Source organism: Prinia subflava, chromosome 1 (assembly GCF_021018805.1).
Source record: "Prinia subflava isolate CZ2003 ecotype Zambia chromosome 1, Cam_Psub_1.2, whole genome shotgun sequence".
Lineage (NCBI taxonomy): Eukaryota > Metazoa > Chordata > Aves > Passeriformes > Cisticolidae > Prinia > Prinia subflava.
In genome coordinates this window covers 75693039-75717145 of record NC_086247.1, presented here as the reverse complement: position 1 = coordinate 75717145, position 24107 = coordinate 75693039, and the positions used below count along the sequence as shown (strand labels likewise).

At 42.7% G+C, this 24107-nt stretch overlaps 1 protein-coding gene across 1 annotated transcript in view; it reads left to right on the top strand.

The window, feature by feature from the left end:
- Positions 1-24107, top strand: part of MYO10 (myosin X) — a 165240-nt gene that overhangs the window by 32640 nt on the left and 108493 nt on the right. Inside the window, exon 2 of the mRNA XM_063400355.1 lies at positions 1864-1962. Coding sequence (XP_063256425.1) covers positions 1864-1962 — 99 coding nt within the window. The remainder of the gene's footprint in view (positions 1-1863; positions 1963-24107) is intronic.

The following is a 24107-nucleotide window of genomic DNA, read 5'->3' as shown; positions in this document are numbered from 1 at the left end:
CTGAGGGACACAGGACATTTCTGTTTGCTGGCTCTGGTGCGGAGGTAGCAGAGAAGTCCAAGAGCAATGCCCTCGACATCAGCTTTCCTTCCTCTGGGAAGTGCAGGGTGAGAGATGCCCTTGGACCAGTCAGCATGGGGGTGTTTGAGGTGTTCAAGAGAATAAAAACAGAGCAGTGCCCTGGGTTTCCTGATGACCAGAGTCTGTTGTAGACCCAGGAGAGTGGGTGGAAGTGTTCCAGCTGCTGTTGCTGGATTTTGAATTTAATGTTCAAGTCCTATCTATTGCTTTTACCACTTCTGGGGAGCCATCTCCCCACTGTTTCCCAGTCCCCTGCTCCCCCCACCCACCTCAGGTACTGATGCTCTCCTTTCCATTTCCATCTGCCCTAACCCTGCACTTTTGAGTTGATAAGCCTTGCATTTGAGCTGCTTCAGGATTGCTGTATAGCTAGAAACCATCTGACTCGAGATTTTGGAAGTAAAAGGGATCAAATGCTCCACAGGCATTTGCAGCGTTGAAAATGGAAAGCAGTTTGTGAAAAGATGCAATGGCAAAAAATAAAGAGGGATGCTCTTGCCTCATCCTCTGTGTCCAAGTGAGCTCTTCCCATTTAGGGAAACCAAACAGCAAGAGTTTTTAAATTCTCCATGAGTGCTATTTTGTCTCAGTGCTGCTATTGTCCCATCATAGAAAGAAAAATAATGTTTGTTGAACAGTATCTAAAAGCATCTGTAACTGTAATGTGGCTGAAGTCCATGGTAAGCTCACAGGCCACTCACCTTAAATAGGCAACAGAATAAAAAACTGTATTTGTCTAAATTATTTATCAGGACTGCACCCCCTCCACTTTGAAAAGACTGTATGTCTGATTTCCTCACACCTTATGATTGTCAGGATACATCCTAGCACTTTCCTACCACTCCTTTACTTTTTCTTTTAGGAGGGTGTTTAACTGTTCTGGTGAAAAAATCTCTGTTCTCTAAAGCCACTAAAATACTGTTGTCCTGATATGGAGCCAGATGTTTGAAGAGGATGGGAGTATAGTCTGGGTTGGAAGTCAGGCCATGGGTCATTGCTGCTCTGAGTTTTCATGCCAGCTAAATCTTCTCCTACTCAGGAGCAATTCCAGTGGCTATTGCTTATGGGATGGCTTTTGCTGCAGCTGCAGCATCAGCTGTGCTCCTCCTCCCTTGTTCTCGGTGCTAGATATTTTTGTTTTCTTAATGATGCCTCTACCAGTCAGGTGGTGGATGCAGCATTGAGCTCTACCTGCTCTACTAGACTGACTTAAATGTCTCACTGATAGTGTCTCCAATGCCTCCACAGCAAATATCAGTCCTTTGTAATCTTGCTTGCTACTAGTTGGTCTTTTTTTATTTTAATCCTCTGCATTGTTGTGCAGCCAAGAGAGGAGAACCATATAAAGGGAAGTAGTTTAGAAAAAAGGTGAAAGATAGAAGTGCTGGGAGTGTCTGACTGAGGTTGAAAATAAACAGGTTGGGAGCCAGCTGGCTTTGGGGCGTATCTTCTAAACTGTGTGTAAATTCAAACACTGTTCTGTAATTTTACATGTGCTAGCATGAGGCACATGACTCAGAGAATCAGAGGATTGGCTCCAGCTGTTCTTGCCAGCATTTAGGAACTTTAAAAAAAACAGCACTTCAGTGTAGTTCTGTGTTTACTCATCGAGCAGAAACCAACAAATACTTGCTAAGAGATTTTTCTTTTTTCACTTGCTTATTTGAGTTTTACTTTCTCTCCTATTCCTTGATAAGTATTTCCACAGAAAAATAATGAGTAGAATTCTTTTTTCAGTTTTTCTATTATGTCACCTATAATGCTGTTTTTTCTTTATTGCAGGGGTCTCGGGTCTGGCTGCGAGAAAATAATCAGCATTATCCCAGCACTGTTCATTCCTGTGCAGAAGGAGTTGTCGTATTCAGGACAGACTATGGTCAGGTATGGGCATTACTCCTCTATGTTTTGTCTTTTTCTCAACTCTGTAAAAAATAAGCTTTCACAGAATCATGGAATGGGTCAGGCTGGAAGGGACCCCAGGGGCTCATCTGATCCAACCTCCCCACTCAAGCAGGGTCATCCTAGAGCACATGGCACAGGATTGTGTCCAGATGGTTCTTGAATATCTCCAGTGAGGGAGACTCCACAATGTCTCTGGGCAACCTATTTCAGTGCTTGGTCACCTTTACCTGCAGTAAAGAAGTTTTTACTTGTGTTTAGGGGCAACTTCCTATGCACCAGTTTCTGCTGGTAGCCTCTTTTCCTGTTGTTTGGCACCACCAAGCAGATCCATCCTCTTGACATCCTCCCTTCAGATATTTATACAGATTAATGAGGTCATTTCATAGCTGCCTCTTCTTGAAGCTGAATAGGCCCAGCTTCCTCAGCCTTTCTCAAGGCTGAGAATAAGAGAGATTCTCCAGACTCTACCAATTTTGTAGCTCTCTCCTGGTCCAGAAAGTCCATGTCTCTCTTGTATTGTGGACTCCAGAACTGCACACAATACTCCAGATGTGGCCTCACCAGGGCTGAGAAGAGGGGCAGGATCACCTTCCTTGACTTGCTGGCAATGCTTTTCCTAATGTATCCCAGGATCTCATTGGCCTTCTTGGCCATAAGGACACACTGTTGGCTCATGGACAGTTAGTTCTCCACCAGGATCTCCAGGTCCTTCTGTGCAGCACCCTGCACTTGCCTTTTTTGAATTTCACAAGGTTCTTCTCTGCCCAGCTCTCCAACCTGTCAAGGTCCCTCTGAAAGGCTGCATAACCTGAAGTGTTGACTTCTCCTTGCAGCTTTGTGTCAGCAGTGAACTTGCTGGGAAGGGACTCTATTCCCTCATCCAAGCCATTGATGAACAAATGAAATAACACTGGGCCCAGTATAGAACCCTGGGGACACCATGAGTGACAGACCCCCAGCCGGACTCTGTACCACTGATCACAACTGGCATCTGCCACTCAGCCAGTTCCAAATCCATTCTGCTGTCTACTCATCCACCTTAACACTCCTTGAGTTTGTCTATGAGGATTTAGTGAGAGACAGTGTCTAAAGCCTTGCTGATGTCGAGTTAGAAATTATCCACTACACTCCCTTCATCCATCTGGGTAGTAGCTTCAGCACAGAAGGCAGTCAGTCTGATCAAACGTACTTTTTACTTTTAGTGAACCCATGCTGACTGCTCCTGATCACCTTCTCGTCTCCCGTGTGGGTCAAGATGACCTACACAAGGAGGCACTCCATCACCTTTCTTCCATGGAGTGAGGTGAGGCTGCCTGGCTGGTAGTTCCCTGTGTTCTCCTTCTTGCTCTTTTTGAAGACAGGTGTTATGTTTGCTTTCTTGCAGCCCTCAGGCACCTCTCCTGATCTCCATGACCTTTCAAAGATGATTGTGAGCAGCCTTGCTGTGGTGTTCACCAGCTCTCTTAGCAGCCCATGGATGCATCCTGTCAGGGCCCATGGACTTGTGGATCTCAGGTTTGTCTAGGTGTTCTCTGACCAAATACTCCTTGACTAAGGAAAAGTCTTCCTCCTGATGTTCATTTGCCCTTGTCTCCAGGGTCAGAGATCCCTGAGGGCGGATCTTGTCAATGAAGATTGATGCAATTAGGTATTCAGCATCTCTGGCTTCTCTGTGTCCTCTTTTACCAGGGTCCCCTCTCCATTTATTAATGGGCCCACATTTTCCTTTGGTTTCTTCTTGTTATTGATGTTTTTGAAGAAGCCCTATTTATTATCTTTTACATGCTTGACCATATTCAATTCTAGATGGCCTTGGCCTTTCTAGTCTCATTTCTACTTATCCTGATCATCTTTCTAAATTCACTCCAAGGGGCCTGACCTTACTTTCATCTCCTGTGAACTTTTTTGCTTATACTTGAGCAATGACAGTTCTTTATTCATTCACAGAGGTTTCTGGTGCCCTTGGCCTGACCTGTTTCTCATTGGGTTGCATTGTTCTTGAGCCTGAAGGAAGTGAGCCTTGATTACTGACCAAGTCCCCTGGACCTTTCTTCTCTGCAAGGCCTGCTCCTGTGGAATTCTTCCAAGAATATCCCTAAAAAAGCCAAAGTTAGCTGATCTGAAGTCCATGGTCATAATCTTGCTCACTGCCCTACTACTTTTTTAATAGTTTAATACTGAATCCCCCCAGTCTCATGGCCACTCCAGCCAAGGCTGCGCCTAACCTTCATTTCCAATAAGGCCTTCCTTGTTGGTTGCTGTGAGGTCAAGCAGCTCATCGTTCCTTGTGGGATCCTCCACTATCTGTGACAGGAAGTTGTCATCTGTGCTTTCCAGGACCCCCTGGCCTGTCTGTGCTTTGCTGTGTAGCTTTGCAGCAGATGTCAGGGTGGTTGAAGTTCCCCCATGTGAACAAGAGCCTGTGACTTTGAGGCTGCTGTAATTGCCTGTGGAAGGCCCAACCCACTTCATCCTCCTGCTCAGGCAGCCTGGAGCCAACACCCACAGAGTGTCAGCCTTACTCATCTGCCCTTTTATCCTGACCCATAAGCTCCTGGCTCGCTCATCATCCACCCTGAGGCAGAGCTCAGTCCATTCCAAGGCTGCCTCACAGAGAGGGCAACTCCACCACCGTGCCTTCCTGCTCTGTCTCTCCTAAACAGTGTGTAGCCCTTTGTGGCAACACTGCACTGTGGGAGCTGTCCCACCACATCTCCGTAATCACAGTAGGATTGAAGTCTTGCTGACAACAGTGAGTCACATCTAAGCCAGCATGCCTGGTGCTGCGTAGGCCATTCTGTTGTTAAAACCCCCAAAATTATGGTGGTGACACCAGCTGTGTATTTTCTCTTTGTGTGGAGGGCACAGTGGGAAACTAAAAGGTTTGTGAATAAAATATTAATTCTGTATGACCTGAATGTGCAACTTAGTTTTAATAGTTCTTTCTGTTGCCTCTGCAGTCAGTTGCTATGATTGTGTCTGACAAAGCTGAAGTAATGCTGCTGGGTGTGAGAGCCTTATTCCACATAGGTTGGTGATTATGTAGTTTACTGGAGGAAGGTGGCCTCTCCAAGGCCTTACAGTAACAGAAAGTTGGGGCTGGCACGTGGCCAAAAAAATAAAAGCATGTCTTTCAGAGACAAGGAACCCTTGCTTCCTTTACATGCCTTTCTTCAGGCAGGAAAGGAACCAGACAGAATTGCAGAGTTGCTTTTGATGGGCAAGATGTAATGTACTCATGATTAAATTGCTGCTGTGCTGGCACTGTGGGATGAAAAGGATGGAGTGACCACATTAGTGAAGAAGGGAAGAGCTGTGCATGTCATCTGTCTGGACTTCTCTAAGGCCTTTGACATGGAACCCCACAACATCGTTCCCTCAAAATTGGAGAGATACGGATTGGGTGGATGAACTCTTTGGTGGATGAGGAATTGGTTGGATGGTTGCATCCAGACAGTGTTGGTCAAGAGCTGAATTGGTGACAAGGATGTCCCTTGGGGTTCCTGGGGACTGGAATAGTTTAATGCCTTCATCAATGGCATTGGCAGTGGGATAGAGCACAGCCACAGCAAGTTTTCAGATGACACCAAGCTGAGTGCTGCAGCTGACAAGCTTGAAGGATGGAATGCCATCCTGAGGGACCTGGACAAGCTTGAGAAGTGGGTACATGAATATACTTCATGAAGTTCTATGAGGTCAAGTACAAGGTCCATGCGTTTGGGTTGGGGCATCCCCTGTATCCATGCGGATGGATTGAGAACCGCCCTGCCAAGAGGGATTTCATAGTGCTGGTTGATGAAAAGCTAGACATTGGCTGGCAGTGTGAACAGCTCAGGAAACCAACTGTATCTTGGGTTGTATCAAAATCAGCATTGCCAGTAGGTCAGGGGAGGGAATTCTGCCCATCTACTCTGCTCTCCTGAGAACTCACCTGGAGTGCTGTATCCAGCTCTGAGACCCGAAGCACAGAAAGGTCATCAACCTGTTGGAGCCTCCAACCATGGAGGAAGGCCATGGAAATATCAAAGGGATGGAACGCCTCTCTTATGAGGTCAGGCTGAGAAACTTGAGATTGTTCAGTATGGAGAAGAGAAGGCTCCAGGGGGACCTTACAGCATCTTACAGTACCAAAACAGGGCCTACAAGAAATTTGAGGACAAACCTTTTAGCAGGGCCTTTTGCAGTAGGACAAGGGGTAGTTGTTTCAAACTAAAAGAGGGTAGATTTAGATGAGATCAGGGAAGAAATTCTTTATTTTGAGCATTGTGAGGCACTGGAACATATTGCCCAGAGAAGTGGATACCTGAAAGTCTTCAAGGTCAGGTTGAATGGGGTTTTGAGCAACTTGGTCTAGTGAAAGGTATTCCCCCTTGCAGCAGGGGGATTGGACTAGACGACCTTTACAGGTCTCCTCCAGTTCAATGCATTCTATGATTCTGTCGTTCTTTTCTCTTTCACCAAGTTATTGGTGACCCAGACACACAAGGTATGGGGGAAGACATCCACAAAATTAGACTGAGAAGAACTACTACCACTGGGTACAAAGCCTCTTCGGAGAGAAACAAGAAAGCCACCTGTGTGCTCGTGTGTTCTCTGTGGGTTGCATGTAAAACCTTTACAATTCTCAGATTTGGGACGTTGCATATTTTGACTTTTCTTACTGAAATTTGAAGTCCAGTTAAGTGGAACTGCTGAAACTGTCTCCTCTGTTGGCTTTTTCAAGCTGAAATAAGTAGGTTCCATCACAAGAGAGCATCACCATTACATTCGAGCTGCAGTGTAGAAAGGCTGCTATGTACACTAGTATCCTTCAGGAAATGTAATCTTAAACACATCTTAAAAACAAGCCCTCTCCAGCTCCTAGCAGGAGTGACCCACATGCTTACATGGGAGACTGCCTGTAATTTTTACAGGATTTTGTAACTGGATGTGTAGCCATAAAGACCCTGACTTTTAGAAGTGTTTTGAGCTGCAAAATCCTTATACTTAAGGGAATCACACATGCCCCTGTAAAAGGGACAGCTTGCTTTGGTGCACTAGAAAAGAATGGCAGAGCTGAGCTAGTGCTGACATCCACCAGCGGGTAAGTTGCTTGTTAATGGTGTTCTGTGTGCGTGTTGTGTGTGATATTACTGCCTTTCCAAGGTGTCCATAAGGTGAGCTGAAACTTCAGGTAATATGGAAAAAGTCTCAAGTCTTTACTGTGATGTCATCCAGTTGATTACATTTGCTTAGAAAACCCTGGTGTTAGAAACATCACTGGGCGAAAAATTGCCTCCTTTGTTTGGGTGTGCATGTGTTAAAACCAGGTGGTGCAAAATGAGGATCAAAATGGGACGTAGGGATCAGCATTCAGACCTGTCGTGTCGTTCTACCTCCTCAGTAGGTCTGAGCTGGCAGCTGCACAGCCAAAGGCTAGTAGAAATTCACTGCATTTGATAACTTTACATAATTTTCAAGGCTTGTGGTTTCAGGAGTGGACTTTAGTGTGTAAAAGGACTGTACCAGCTGACATTGGTCTAATAATATCTTTTCTCCGGTTGCTTTTCCTGATGTGCTTTTAGACCATCCTGCCCTTGCTGTTTGGTTACCTGTGGGCTGCAGAGGGTTGCAAGCAGGTGAAATGGAACTGAGATAATGCCTGGCTCTTTCCTCTGACTGTTTGGCAATCCCTGCAATGCTCGGTGTCACTTTGAAGAACCAGAGAGAGGAAGCAAGGAGTGAGATTGCAGAAATATGGGGTGATGATGCTTTTTGCAGCATGGTTGGTGTATTGATTACCACATCATTTTGACAGCTGGAGCTCATGTTCAAGTCTAATGACAAACTGATGAAAGCATTGGGACCTTATCAAAGCACAGCATTGTTATTCATCTGCTCTGATTCAGTAGCTTCTACTAGACTTGGCCCCTTTCACCTTTCCACTGAGCATTTTGCATGTCTTCTGAAGATATGATTGGCAGGGCAGTGAGACTGGGAAGGTGTGTTGCTGGAGTTGGTTTTGGATTTTACGTTTTAAAGTCTGGACTTGCCAATATCAGTTTGCAGAATTATTACAATTTCGTAGCATGGTACATTACTTCTTAGTTTCTTCTTTCTGTTCTGTGAGTGGCAGGAATTAATTTGCCACAAAAAATGTGTAGCAGCATACAGTTGTATGCTGAAGGAGTGATTGTAGGGAATCCTACCCAGGGTGAAGGTAGAATTATATAAAAATACTTTAACAAGCTGCATAGCAATTTCTTGATTAACACGTGGTGATATAATTCCTTCTCGAGTATTCTGGTATTTATTGCCTGAATGTTACAGTTGAGCAGTTCATTTGCTAATTTTCAGTGAAAACAACTGTGATACTGTCATCTGCTGTTGTCATCCTCTGTGAGATGGTTCTAAAATTAGCTGATTTGATGGTCTGCAATATCTGATACATGAGATACGGTGTACTAAAATGGGGAATATCACATTGTAAGTTTGGATTTCCCTTAGCAAATAGCTATGAAAAATTCTTAGCTCTTTATAAAAGAAGAAAAATGTGGCACTGTACCGGGGTAGATGAAAGCCTCATTAAATACAAGGAGGGGAAGAGTACGTCAGGCCTGGGTTTCAGCACCCTGGCCCAAGATAAAGGAGTGGGAGATGAAAGGTGTGACCTCCCTTTTAGCACGAGCTCATGATGCTGGGCTGCAGCTGGCTCTGGAGTAGCTCTCCAAAGCTTCCTGCAGGCTGGCCTTTGAAACAGAGAGTCTGCAGTGACTGGAAAAGCTACAATTTGCACACAGTTCATACTGTAAATATGTTACCCTTTATAAGCATAAACCTCCTGCTTTCCAGAAGAAAAGATGCTGTACTCATTTGCTAGCTGGTGGGTGGGTAGGTTGTCTTGTTTGGTTTTTTGTTCCACTAGTGTGCAGAAAGCTGGTGGAGGGATGTCCTGGATGTTTTGAAAACACCATGTCTATGAGTATACTGTATTAATACAGTATATTCATACTTGGTATGAATTTATTAAGTATGTCAGTGAAGTCTATGAACAGTTAGAATTAAAAAAATAGGTCCTAACCTTTTGTTGTGTGTTTGGATACATATTCATATATAAGATGACATTAGTTACTAGTTTTGTTTTTTGGTGGGTTTTTTTTTATGTTTAAGGATGTTTTTGCTACATCTATTTTTAAGGTTAAAATTATTTCTTACTTAAAGGTTTTATTTACAGTAAAGCAGACATTTTCTCATTGTCTGATTGTATTCTTAATGAAGTTATGTGAGCTTATAAAGTATTCAAGTGAATGTTTAAATAAAATCCTAAAAGCTCTGCTGTCATTCTATGCTTTGTTTGAAATTACTTACTTGTGTATGTTCAGTAATCAGTGATTCCACTGAGAAAAAAAAAACTCTTTCCAGTTTCTCTCCTTTTTTTTTTTTTCTGAATACTGTGAAATTTATTTCAGTTCAAAGAGGATTGCATTGTGCTCCTGACTTGTACAGACACACGTGAAACTGTCTGCAGTGAAAGCATAGATAGCAAATACAAAAAAGCTTGGGTGGAATGAAATCTTTCAGAAAAGCTGTGTTGTGTTGTGTGGCATTGATTTCAAGAACATTTTTCTAGTCTCCTAAATAGGACTCTCTACTTTTTCTTCCATTTGTACATCCAAGTAAATATAAAAGTAATGCCAATAAATATAGTCAGCATCTAAGGACTCTTTATTTCTTTTAATGCAGTCATAACTGTTGGTGTAAGTAGCACTATGTTTAAGCCTTTGAGAATTGAGGACTTCCAGAACAGCACCTAAGAACTCTCATTTTTAATAACATCCATTCCCTTGCAAGGGAAGAATTGTATATATGTAAGACATAACTAATGTATGTGTGTAGGGGAAATCTTATCTGAACAAATTCATCCAAGGAAAAGTAAAAGTTGAATCAATTGCTGCAAACTGTCCTCAGACCGACACTAAAATTTCAGGATACTTAATTGCATATCTACTTAGCTGACTGAGAGAAACTTTTACATCAAATGTTTTAAATAGAAGCAGCTGAGTGATAATATCCAAAAAATGCAGGCTCTTTAAAAACAGATGTCATATTTCCCCAGCATATTTCAGTTAAACCAGCTTTCAGTGAATTTTCTTCACAAAGAAGTTCTTCACAGCATGATGTTATGTCAGCAAACAGAGTAGAGCTTGGTATCCTTACTTTCAAATCAGAGGCACCTGTAAATGGTTTGGGCAGTAACAAAAGTATATTTTCCTGTGTGTTTAACTTACTGTGGCTCTTCTGTGGCATTTGTGCATCTCTGGAATTGGAAGGCTGCAGATGTTCCTTGTTAAACACAGCTCAAGTATGTTTTCCATGGAGGTTTTCACTTCTTTTTTTTTTTTTTTTTTTTTTTTTTCTGGATTGAAGGCTGTGAGAGTTTCTCATCGTGACCTCATTCAGAAGTTGTAGACCTGGGCTTTGTTTGAGGTTTGGGGTATGTTTTTCTGTTGTGGTTAGTTTGGGAAGGGGAGGGGAGCCCTTTTGTTTGACTTTTGAGTTAGCAGTAGGATTATGTTGAAGTTACTGTGTGGTTATACCAGGAGAGCTCATGTTTTCCTTACTTTTGGTTTAAAATTAAAAAGAAAGCCCCAGACCTGCAGGTAATGGCTAAGCATTTCTCATAAGGACTCTTTTCTTTGCCTTGTGTCCTTTCTCACCCTTACTTGGGACTCTCTTGTGCTAGCCTTTGCTGTTTTGAGGAGCCCTTTTGAACAAGAGTCTTCCGTTCATATTCACAGGGCATGAATAACACCACTGAAGTGACTTGGCTTAAGTTACTGAAGTCGGTAGGACTGTTTATCAGTAAATGCTGTGTTTGGCTGCATCCATAGTTCATAGGATCAGGCATTGGAGAAGTAAATCCTTCTGGACAAGGATTTTCTTAGCTAGCATTGAAAAGTGTCATGCTTGCTTCTAGCTCTTCCACATGAAGGCCCGAAAATATTTCCAAATAGCATTTTCTGGACATTTCCCGGAATTCAGTATCTATTACGCTTCAAATGCACATTTGTGAGGGAGCATTTTAAAGAAGCCCTTTGTGAGCTCCCTTGTATATACAGCCTCTTAAGAAAATACACAAGTATATGCAGTGGGCTTTGGTCTTGGCTGCTTTTAGAGTTAAATGAATCCATCTCTTTCTGCGAACCTTATTTATGAAGACTTCCATGCTTTTCAATTTAGTCGTGCATATGAAGGGTAGTGACTACTGATTCCGGACATTGGGTAGCTCATGTGTGTTTTGGGCAGTAGATCCCCTGCCTTTGGGGCTCAGGGTCAATGCCAAATTCAGCAGCTTTACAGCAGGAAATCAAATTCCATCTGTCTAAACATTGTAAAGTTCATTTTATTCTCCAGTTAGTTATATTTGGCTTACTTGTAATAATTCTACTGATTCGCATACTTTAAAAGCTTGGTGCTGTGGCTATGGTAATGCTAATTTCTTGGGGGGCGTTTTTTGGTGGTTTGGGTCTTTTTTATTGATGTTTTTAAGAGATATGTGTGGGAGTTTGGGGTTTGGAGGATGGTGTGGAGTTGGGGAGGGCCAGAAGTCAGCCAGAGCGCCTTTTAGTACTCAGGATTTATTTTCTGTGGAGAAGTGTTTACATCTTTATGTTGGATGTCAAAGTTCAGCGACTCTCGCTGCAAGCATCTGTTGGCGCGCCTGTAAACAGAGTTGGTGACAGATGTGCGGCGGCAGCCTCCTCCGGGAGCATCCGCAGGGAGCCTGGCCTCCCTGCCCTGCACAACTGCGCCTGCCTGTCCCAGGGGCCCTTTGCTACCCCAGCCCAGGGGCATCTCCTGGAAGGAGCTGCGAGGAGGGGTGGCTGTGCCCAGCTTGCCCGTGCTTGCTGTGTCCCTGAAGAGCAGAAAGGTGCCGGTGAAGCAGGCGATGCGGCGGAGGCTGCGCGTGCCCTGCAAGCCCTGCACGTGTCCCACAGGCCCACTGAGCCGTGCCACCCCAGCCCTCCTGTGAAGCATTTAATGGAGTGTAACTGCAAGGCACAAAAGCCTCCCCGTGCCTGGTAAGGATTTAATGCCACTGCAGCAAATGTTTTCCTTAATGGAACGGCTGCTCCTAAACCCCAAGCGTTACTTGTCAGTACCATGTTTGAGCACTGGTTCAAGTGGAAGCACTCACAAATTGAACAAGTGTTTTGGGTTTTTTCCATGTGTGTCATCTTCTTTTACTTTTTAAGTACTTGCTAATTGGAAAAAATATTAATTTGGGTCTTTTAAATTCTCCAGCATGGAAATATTAGGCATTTAATTATGCTAAAGGAAGCAATATCCATATGAGAGAACAGTTCTCTGCCCCTAATTCAGGCACTAATTCAGCTTGTCCTTTTATCCCTTTATATCAGGGGTGATATTTTTACATGACTGCCATTCTCTGAATATTTGTTCAAGGGTGATAAGGAAAAGCCTCTTTTCGCATGTACTTTTCCCTGAACTATGTGTCTGTTAAATAAAAAATACAGAGCAAGTTATGAATTACTTCTTGGATATGTTGCACATGTTCTGTCCTTACTTGTTTCCTGTTACTTGCCTTTCTGCCAAAACCACTATCGGTTTGATTGATTTCAGGAAGGGGAAAGTTTTAATCCTGAAGTGAGATATTTTAAAAGAAAGGTTGAATGGTAAAAAAAAAACCCACCAAAGTAAAACAAAACAAAAACCTAAAAACCAAACCCGTCCCAACTGCCAGACCAAGGTGATTGTATTATCCCTGCAAAATGAACTTTCGGGCTAGCAGTGCGTGGCCAGTTTTGGTCAGAAGTCAGGGAGTTGGCAAGTGAGCAGTCAGGAGATTTCTAATGCACAAATGACGGGGGCAGGAGGGCTGAGCAATGACTATAAATAACTCCTTTAACATTGGATTTTCAAGGGTTTTGTTCTGTGCTGCCTAAACAAAATGGTAGTGTTTGCTCTAGCTTTACTGAAATTAATTTGTTTGGCATTAGTGTAGCCGTTGTTAAGTGTTTTCCTAACAATATAAATTAAATCTGTAGGAACAAAAGCATTTATCTGTGAGCAGATTTGTTTTATGCTTTTTATAAGACCTGACTGAAAGCAGTCGGCATCTGAGATGCTGACAAAGAGGTACTTTCTGCACCCCTCCCGTTTGCTGTGGCCACGTAGCGGGGTTGTGACTATGTAAATAGTTGAGATGTCAGTCTTCTCTCTTGCTTTCTGCAAAGAAAATCCAAACCATCTGTCTTTTTTTAGTGCCTTTATTATGCCTGTACTAAAGATAGCAAAACTGCTTTGTTTTAAGATTAAAGCAGATGTACACAGGCTGCCATATTAATTTCTTTTGTAAGGGAACACAGTTCAGCTGTTCACAAAACATGGGAAGGAATTCGGGCAGCATCGTGCCAGAAAACAACGACAACAATGAATCTGTAGCTCTGTGATGAACAAGCTTGTCACTTCAGTTGTTCCCCTGTTCCTAAATTCCCTTGGATGTGAGGCTGGTCTCATTGTTCAGCATTGTTGGTGTTTTTAGGAACATATGGTTTAGGTTAAGCACAATTATGTGCAGGGATACTTTGCTCTCCAACAGGGCATTGCTCAGTTTTGCTCTGGTGAGGGTTTGTACCTTACAGTGCAGATAAATGGTGGGTGGACCTTGAGATTTTTACTTGGAGAGGATGAATTGAGCAAAACACAAGTGGCCTAGAGTGCCCTATTTTTTATTATATAGATTTTTTATTTTCATATTCTTTTTTAATTAAAAAGTCAAATGAGTGAATAATTCTGGACAGGATTTTACACTGATAGCTTCTGAGAAAATGCCGGTGCATGTGCAAGCACCATTTTAAAGAGTTGGTGGTGGGCAGAGATGTCTCTCTCCTTTACACCACCGTTTGGCAGAGCCACATCCCATCTGCATCCCACTTCTCCAGCAGGGACTGAGGATTGCACTTAAAGGTGTGAGCTGTAAAAAATATTTTTTCCATTGCTATTTCAAGCCATTTGAATAATTTAAGAAGTGTAGCCATTGGGCTGGTGTGTGGGGTACTGCGTTAGGTGTGGTGGTGATCCCAGCCCATGGGCTGGAAGCAGGTATGGCAAGGTGGGGTGATGAACCTATAGGAAAGGAGACACTATCCACTGGCAGCTCCTCTGGGGAAGGCTGCAGTGCCTCTGGCTGCATAGTGCTGGTTCTGTAGATGGAAAGCTCATTTGATTTTTGCCCTGTCCTGTGGTCACTCAAGTAGTTCCTGAAATCTGTTACCTCTGTGTACCAGAGAAATACAGAAACAAAGGGGGATCTTCTGCAGCTCCAGGTACCCTTCACTATACAAGCTAAGTTTAAACAAACTAAATCTGAACAGACTGGTGTTTCAATGCCAGATCACTTTCAAATCTCAGTATCTGAAATACTGTTTGAAAGATGAAGTACTTCTTGCAGAGCTTCAGGTTCTTTTAGCAGGCAACATAGGAGTTTCCCTTTGTGGTAAGATGTGTCATTGCACCTTTGGGAGCCTCATGACATTTGTATTCTTGAACATTGCAAAGTGGCTTGTTTGAAAACGTCAAGTGTTCTCATGAGAACATTATCAGAGCAAGATTTCCCCTAAAGCATTTCTGCAGTGTGATAATAAACTCTTTCAATGTTAGCTGCAAAAGGAACTTTAAGCGCTCTTTCATAGTGGTGCTTTTATTTATGCTAAACCAGGGGAAGAAAATGTTAGTGTAGGTCATGTGCCTCCTCCTCATCCAGCACTCTTTATTTTGTAAAACAAGCCAGGTCCTGTTTAGCATACACATGGTGAAGCTGAGAGACGATTGAAGGAGATTTATCTACCCAAGCTGATTTAACCAAGTACAGTCACAAAATGTACATGGAGAAAACCCCTCTGTGTTGCAAAGTCATACCCTGGAGAGTTCAGAAATGCTGCGGGACCTCTTTTTTGCACTGTAGAAAAAGCAGTGTGCTGCCCCTTTGCAGTTAGGTGGTTGTGGCACACACTGCAGAGGAGAGGGACCTGTTCCAGGGCGAGCAGTATCAGTCTAAGCAGCTTCTGGATGTTCTGGAGTTACAAGGATGTGTACATATGAGGGTAGAAGTGATGGGTGCTTCCTCAAAGCACCCTAGTAGTCTTCCTTGTTCATTTTTTTGGTTAGTTTGAGGCTTTTTTTTTTTTTTTTTTTTTTTTTTTTTTTTTTTTTTTTTTTTTTTTTTGGTACCTCCTACCTGCCCTTTGTTCTGTCTTCCATGCATGGGCTCCTGTGCTTTTGCTTGTTTGGTCTCTCCAAGCTTCTGCTTCAGCTCCAGGAGAGCATGCCAAGGGCAAGAGGCCTTTCCCAAGGTGTTTGGCTGCTAAATGTCTGAGGCTCTACTGAAGGCTTGCCGCATGGTTTTTCTCCAGTGATTTGTAACTTTGTAGAGCTGATGATTTTTACAGGAAAGATAAAATCTTGCCTCTTGGAAACAATTGTTCCATTTTTAAATTAAACTTGCCTATCCAAAGAATGGCCTGGTAGAATGTTCATGTATCAAATCACCAGAGTTATCGTAGGCCTGCATGACACGAAAGTACTGCTTTGCCTGTGATGATAAGGTACTTTAAAAAAACATGCATTACTAGTAAGATGTCTACCTGCCACTGAATACTTTGTCCAAAGCTTTCCACATATAGCAGAAGTAGGAAACGCATTTGGGAAGGCAGCAATCTTAATAGGTAGAAGTGACACAAGCCTATAATGAAAATAATTACGTGTATTTTACTGTGGATTATTTCTCTCTTGAAAGTGTGTTTTCTCACTAGCATCAGCAAGGAGTTCTAATTAGAAGTAAATAATAAATCCATTCCATTATTAATGCTGCTTTCAGGCAGGCATTTAATATACATTGAAATCTGATGGTCAAACTTCATTGACGTTATCAGTGCATCATTACTGGCTTAAATAGAATTACAGAGAGCTTCTGTCACCACAAGATTTGCCGAGAAAATGTAAAGTTCTGACAAGGATACCTCAAGGTCTGCTAGGCATTTGAGATATGTTAATGTTTTTCACATGTCCTCAGTGGAGGTGGGGGGAAGAGAGGGCAGTATTACTGTGTGATCAGGAAAGCAAAGGGAGCGTGACAAAGGCTTGATAAGTCCAGCACACGAGCATGTATTTCTAGGAAGAATGTGATCACTGCCCTGAGTTTGCACATGAACAAAACCCTTGATGTGGGTACGGGCTGCAGCCAGCAAAGACTGTGCAGAAGGTGAACAGGAGGCCAAGAAGCACAAGGCTGCTGGGGGTCCATTTTTTCTTAACCACTCTTGGTTTTCTTCTGGGTTGATTTTCTGGGCATTTTTAAAAATGCTTGCCCTATATTCCCTGTGTGTGACTGTGTTAACAGATCAGACCAGACGCTACTGTGAATATTCAGTTACTCCAAATTGGTTGCTGATCTCTGTTAATCCCAAGCATGCTGACAGTGGATGTATCAAATGCATTTATTCACATTTCAGAAATGAGCAGAGCTATTGCAATGCAATGCAGTGTCTTAGTGCCCCTAATAGGCTGATACAGCTCTTCTGGAAAGTATTGTCATGCATGCATATCTTGTATAGATGGTGAAATGGGGAAACTTGTGTGTAGGTGCTCACACAGATATGTAACGTGTACTGTTTCTTAAAATCAATGGACTTAGAACGTGTTTACTCTGCATCACATGCAGGTCTACAGCTGTAGAAAAAATGGTGGACAACAGTAGCCTACAGAAGTTTTCTAAGCGCAGGCTTGATTTTTCACTTAGAGCATCACACTGATGCTAGATTAAAGCAAAACCCGAGGCCTTGGCTAAAGAAAACACAGTCAGGTAGAGCAGTATTCAACTTGTGGTATTGATAAGCTCCACAGATGCACTTTGAAAAGTCCTTGAACATCGCTACTTGAGTCAGTGCTGTTTGAATATGAAATCCTTAAATCTGGCTCTCCACAAGCTGAAACAAACAGCGCACTGCACATTATGTCCTTCGAGCAGATTAGGCAGCTTGAAGTAGACAAAGATTCAGGCACCACAGAGATCCAGAGCTGCTCTCGAGTCATGCATTTTTTGCATAACTTCCAACTTGTGTACAACGTGATGCACTTATCAGTTTTAGTGTGGACGCTATGTAAATACTAAGCACCTTATCACATGTGGTTCAAGGTTGCAGTTACAAGCAGTGCTTCCTCTATTTATGTGTGAAAATGGAAAGAAATATCTCACCAGAAGTGTGTAATTGAATAGCACACTGAGACAAGCATTACCACACTGACACTTGTAAAGCAAATTCACCTTTGAAGTGATAGCAATGGGAAACAGTAGCCAGTTCTCTTTTGTCAAGAAATTTCTAAAGGGACAGACTAATTTTTATAATGGAAGATGAAATATAACTTATAAGGAAGCTGTTGGAACCTGGTTCCAGGTTTTTTCAACACTGGTAAGTATCTTGGGCTGTTATGACCCATGAATTCATGGTGCCAGACTTTGCCTGTGAAAGGGAATCCAGTCAGCCTCTTTCCCTTACACAGCACAGGTTTTACCTCTGTTTTTTAATTTGCATTTGGTATTATGTGTCAGTGATTGATACTCACTAGTAGAAGTGTTGCTCTGAAGACAGCGTCCTGTCACCTCCACAGTAGCTCAGGTGTGGAGGGATTGAAGTAGCAGGTCCTGCATTAGAGCAGGACCCAATGGAAGCAGGTGAGTTGCTGGCTGAGGTGACCCTGCTCCTCCCGATCTTAGCATTAACTTTTCTTCTTGGCGGGCATAAGGAGCAATCGTGCACAAGCTGCATAAGGAGAAAGAGCTATCCCCTGTATTTCCAGACTTACTTACTGGTCCAAAATACTCTTGCCTTTTGGAAGAGTTTGTGAGATGATGGAACAGTGGAACAAAAATATGGATGCTAAGCTAGTAGTTTCATCTACTGCTGTAATTAAGCCCTGACCGCTTGCAGCTTTGTTGAATCTGTTTTATTTGAAGCTAATTTAGTTTCCAGTCTGGCAGGAACTGTCCCCTTAATGTCAGTTTTTTCTGTGCCCTCCTTGGCACAGTGCATACTTTCCAGACACCAGTGTGTTATTTCTGTCTGGTAAAGGCACCCCCGCTATACTGATGTAGTTTTGAATTATACAGCTACCAGCATGCACATCCCTAGGGTGAGTAACAGCTCTTTGCAGTACATGTGTAAATATTTACATCCATTTCCCTCCCACTTGGTAAAGCACTCCACTTTTGTACAGTACAAAGTGCTTTGTATACAGAAAAAAACACATTGTTTAGTTGGTCGGGTTTGTTTTGAGGGGGCGTTATGTTTATTTAGCAGAAGGCCAAACGAGTTGCAGCATGCAGTTTGTGGGGCAGTCCTGCTTTCATCCAGTTTCACAGCTGGGCTGGCAGATTTATGAGGAGGTGAGGGACTTCTTCAAGGTCAGACAGTGAATCAGTGGTTGGGGGAGAACCTCGGGTCTTGCTGACTCCAGGGCTTTATTTAAAAGTTCCAGCACACAGACCTGGCTTTGCAAATTAATGCAGAAAATAAACCAAGCTTATCCTCAGCCCCACAGTTAATTTCAATAAACAAATTTTGTGGGGGCTGTTATACTTGTTTAGAATGAGCTTGATTGGGACTGATAGGCTCAGACCTGTCCTTGCAGTAGTGGGGAATTCTGGAAATTATTGTGGTGATTTCTTTTCACTCTTTGAAAAGGTTTGAGTGCTTAAACCTACACATTTAATACAAGCAGATGTATGCATCAGCTACTGCTGTTTTGTCTTTGTTGCAGAGCAGTAACTCGTGAAGATCCTTATCCATCTGTTACACCACTGTACCAAGTAGGGCATAAAAGCAAAAGTGACCAACTTGTAGTGCCAGAACCATTGGAAAACTCATGAGAAGTTTAGTCTGGCATCTCACTGTGCTGCAGCCAGGTAGGGTGAGCTGCAGCAGTGAGGATGGCTGGGGCTCCTGCAGCCAGCCCCAGCAGCAGCTGTCCTTGTAAGGAGCAAGTGCCTCCCTGGCATTTTCTTGTACAGGAACACGCAGTATGGCCATGCATGTCATCAGAGGACTGGCTCTTGCTGCCCTGGACTTGCAAGAGAGAGGTTCCTTAGGTTTAGAGCTCTCTCCAGGTTTTTTGTTCTTGTGATTTTAACTCTTTCCAGCATTTCTATAGATGGCAGTTTCTGGCAGTTGCCTTCAGCTAAGAGCAGCACAGGATGCTTGGTGACTGAGGTGAGTTTGTGAGTGCTATTTGCTAATATCCAGTTATGAAACTTAAGAAGTGATCTGCATTTCTGTTAGACAAAAAAAATTATGAGTCTACCACTGGAAAAACAATTAGTGTCTGTGTCAGCACAGGTTTGCCAACAGCAGAGCATCGTGCTATGTTGTCCTGACATGTCTGCTGAGTTTGGAGTCACCCAGAGTGGTGGGACTTCCATGATTTGTCAGCATTAATTCCATTTTCCTTCCTTTATGCTGCTTCACCTGAATTCACACTTAGCTATCCGTGTCTGAATGTGCAAGGCCTTGTGAATAAAGTCTGGAAAATGTAGCAATGAAATTTTTTTTTTAACCGCTTTGGTTTGGAATATTTTCTTTACTTTCTCAGTAAGCTGTATTTTGAACAGGCATGTGGTTTTATTTAATTTTCTCATCAAAATGTGCTGTTGCCAACTTCAGGTCTTAAAACTTTCTTTTGTTGTGTATTGACTGCAGTATTCCTGGGGCACTTCTTTGTGCTTTTATGTTTTGTCTTCTACATATGGATGCAAATGGATATATTCAATTCAGTTCTTTTATGATAACTGAGTTTTGGGCTGGATTTGAATTCCTCTTATCACTTGTGTGTGCATGCAAAAGTTAGAGCATATCAGGAAAGTAAGATGTGCTCTCACTATCTGTCAGATGAAATGCAAAAATAAAATCTCCTGCTTTATGCATTTAATAGTAAATTAATAGAGATCTTATCATTTGTTAGAGATGTATATTATTAACCTCAGCTGAAAACATGATGTGTGGTAGGAAATCAAGCTAATACTTGCTCCATCCATTAAAAGGAGCAAGCACAGCAAGAGGCCAGGATAATGAGATGAGAATAAAGGGAGCAATGAATTTTACTATAGTTTTGAAAGCTCATTATTGAACAAGAGGTTTGTGAAGAGGCTTGGAAGAAAAGCCAGCTCTTGCTGTTGGAGTACAAATGGAGCTTGAACTCTCTTTTAAAAGATCTTGCATCTGTTGCAAGTGTATTGAACTACATGGTAGTGTAGTAAGTGAGTTTTGGTCACTGAGCTCATGGAAAACTTAGTTTCTGGGTGTATAAATTTAGGTGTAAAAAGACCTGTTTTTCACTTCATGGTTTGTGTTTGAAAATAGGTCTGTGTGTCAGAAAGAAAAACCCAAACCTCCCTCAAATGGTGCTCTTTTTTTCTTTTTTTTTCTATTTCGTTTGAGAAGAATTGCAACTTTTTTATTGTAAATAGTCTGAAACAGGTCTGTAACCATAGGAACATGATCATTTTTCTTAACAGAAGATACTAATGAACACACCCCGTTACACTTTTGAGCTCCCAGTAAGGTTAGCAGCCATATGTGCAGCAGTTCTTTGGGCAGTACCTGCACTGATTCTCACTTGTGTGCCTTGGGTTTAGCCAGAGATCCTGTTGCTGTCCCTGCAGGGGAGATGTAGCCTTAGGCTGGTGAGCATCCAGGGGGTGAAAGCTGTCTATCTGATGTGAGCTCAGTGTGTGGTCTGTGGAGTAACCAGAATCTGCACTCCTGGCAGCCTCTTCCCACTGGAAATAAACATTTGCTGGTTGCTGATCTTTGCCCAGCGATCTAGCGGGAGTGCTTGCCTGAACTTGTCTCAGCAGTGTTATCTTCTGAGATCTTCAGACAAGATGGAAGTGTCTTACTAACACTTAAAACTCCTTTGTGTTTTGGGAGTGTGTGCTGTGCCCTTCCTACATGGCATATTTTGTGCCTGAGGAGCTTGAATTATGGGATCTGTTTCCTGTGGTCAGTATCCCATTCAAAGCATCTGCCTGTAGTGTTGTGCTCCAAGGGGATGTCTCTCCACTGGTTCACAGCACCTTTCAGAGATCACTGAGTTGACAGGGCTTCGCATGCTAACTCACATTTTGCACCACTGTTTAGAAATGAGATTGTCTTTCACCCCTCCTTTTCTTCCCAGCACTTTTTCTTTCTAGGAAGTGGATTGCACAAAGTTAAAATAAAAGCCTCTCTGTGGGCACTGCCACCACTGTAACTTCAGCTGATGTAGCACAGTGGTTTCACTGTAATGGTGCAGTTGTATGAGAGGAAAGACGTGCATGCAATTAAGTGCTGATTTTCTGGGGGCAAAGCTGTTCTCAGTTTCTTCACAACTGGGCAGAAAAATTTCCTTTATGTCCAAGGACCCCAGGCCAGTCAGCATGGGTTTTGTCTCAAATGCACATGGAAAAGGGTCAAGTGATTGGAGAAACAGCTGATACAGCTCTGTTGGAAGGGGTTTGACTTCAAGTTGCTGGCACTATAGTAGAGGGAAGGACCTTTGGACTGCTGGAGCCCACAGCACTAAGGGAATAACTTTTGAGTTTTATTGCTTTTGTGCGTGTTTTAATTGGATTGAACTGTGCCCCAAGGGGCCTGGAAAAACATTTTGGCAGATGTGCTAGCGCTTCCCCGGCTGTGTGGGCAGCCTGCTAACCCTGGAACAAGTAACCCCAGTAGCCCCATGAGCAAAAGAAAATTCACTGAAAAAGCATCATCAGTATAACCATGGTGAGGTCAAGGGCCTCTGCTGGGAAAACCTCCTGTCTGTGATTCACGGGATGCATCAGCAGGATCTGGTGTAGACCTGCCCTTATGGGAGAAGGCTCTGGTGATGAGAAGTGAATTTGTGTGGAGACCAGCGGTTGCTTACCCTCTGCCCGCAGCCCTGCGTATCCGGGTGCTTGAGTTACCTTGCAGGAGCAGGAGCAGGAAGAAGGGATCCAGATTAGTGCTGCTTCAACTTCGTTATTGACTTAACCCCTTTGACGAGTTTGTGCCTGGCATGTGCTCTCTTTGGCTTGTCCTCTCGAGAGGTGCATCCTGATGGTCCAAGTTTAACCTTCCCCTCACCAACAGGCTTCCTCTGCCAGTACCTGGGCTGCAAGTACTGCTTCCCTGCCTGGGAACATGAAGCACTGCTTATCGACAGTCTCGTGGTAGGGTGGAGGTTCTGTCTTTTTGTGCAACATCTGATAAGGGGACCTATTTTAACTGATCTTGATCAGGTCAGTTAGATCAAACCCTATAAAAAATGATCATTGAAATCACGTGCTCTAATTTAGATAGTGGTAGGAACCTGTATAGCTTGCTTTTAGGGATGCTAAATTTCTTCCCAGCAGTTGTTGAATATTTGATATTAAGATTTTGTGCTCAACTTCCAGCACCCGAGCTGGAGCCTTTTCAAACCATTTCCTTCTCTGAAAATTTCAGCTACAAAGAAACTTAATTTGGTTCTTTGGAAACTTGCATTTATGCCTATGCAGTTTTTACATGTGGTCATTCTCTTGGTATGCTCCTGTGGGGTGTTCTTTCTTCCCACAGCACAGTAGTATTTTTGCAGAGAAGCACAAGATTGTGTATTTTCTGTTGAATCTGCAAAGCATGCAAGGCCTTGTAAGGGTAGTATCAGCAAATTTGTTTGTTTGACTGAACTTTTTCAGATGAGTGAAGCCCAGAATTGAGAACTTCCAATATAGCAGTAGTTTTATATTCTTTACAATATTCTTTATTCTTCTCATAAGAATAATTTAATTTTAAAATTTTAATTTAAGTTTAATTTTTAAACCATACTAGAAAAGAATAGGATTTTCTTTTACCTACCTGTCTTGAACTAAATGAAGTGTTGGGTGATTCCTCACTGGTGGATGTAATACTGGTGGAGGCCTTTGCGGGCTTTGCCTTGTTAGCTGTATCTTGTTCATCAGAGTGTATGCTAACAAAAAGGTGTATGAAGATACTGGTGCAAATATTTCTACTTGAAGTTGTACTAATGAAATGCACCTTTTTTTCCCTTCCTCACCTCTGTGTTCTAACTGTGGCAAGCATAAACAGTTACACAAAGGCCCAAGTCTGGCCTGCAATCCAGAGCACTTGACTTTTGACAAGACGTAGGGTCTTTTTTAGAGTTCAGCTGTGCTGCACATGCTGGTGCAGTGGAAACCAGTCTTGCCCTGCTGTGCCCACAGCACACTTGAGCATTTGTTGCTTTGTGAAACATCTTTATTGCTGAGGCTGTGTTTCCATGATTGCCTTGCTATTAAACTGAACTACAACCATGCTTGAGCTTGGGTATTAAGTAGTACCTCTATCCCACCTTTATGAACTGACCAGATGTGTCCATCCTGTGGTCTTTACTTTCCACACCACTGAGAGTGGATTTCCCTGCATGATGTAAAATGTGATGGTACATGATTGGAGCCATGGGCTTCATGGCTCTTGGATGAGGACAACTGAAGTTAGGTATCACACAGAACATCACTAAACTCAGGCTTTAAAAATCACATGGGAAAGAGTTAGGAGCCATGAATCCTGCACAAGAAGTTTCTGTAGAGAAGTTTCCTCTCCTAGTTTAAATTATTATCAGGAATAGCAAAAATCAATATCCAAATGGATGGTAGTGAATGCAAGATACTTTAGAGGGAAGGAGAGAGATTTGCAGTATTTCAGGGCTCAGACTTTGCTAAATAGAAACTGAATTTAGGTATTTCTAGGTTTTCCTATGTTACACAGCTGCTCACATCAAAAGATCATAATGGTCTCTTTAGCTTCATCATCTTTGGCTGTAGGATCGAAATATGCTTGTTTCTAGAAACTTCTCATTTAATCTTCCAGGATGAAGCTATGTGCAAAAAAACCATGGTATTGGCAGAGCAGGAGAGAACTTTTGCGGAACTAAGTCACTGGATTTAACCAGAAAGCATAAGCCTAGACTCAGTTCTGAAGCATACACAAGATGGAACAGGCGAGAAAAATAATAAAATAATAGAATCATTTTGGTTAGAAAAGACCACAGAGATCATTGAGTGCACTAAT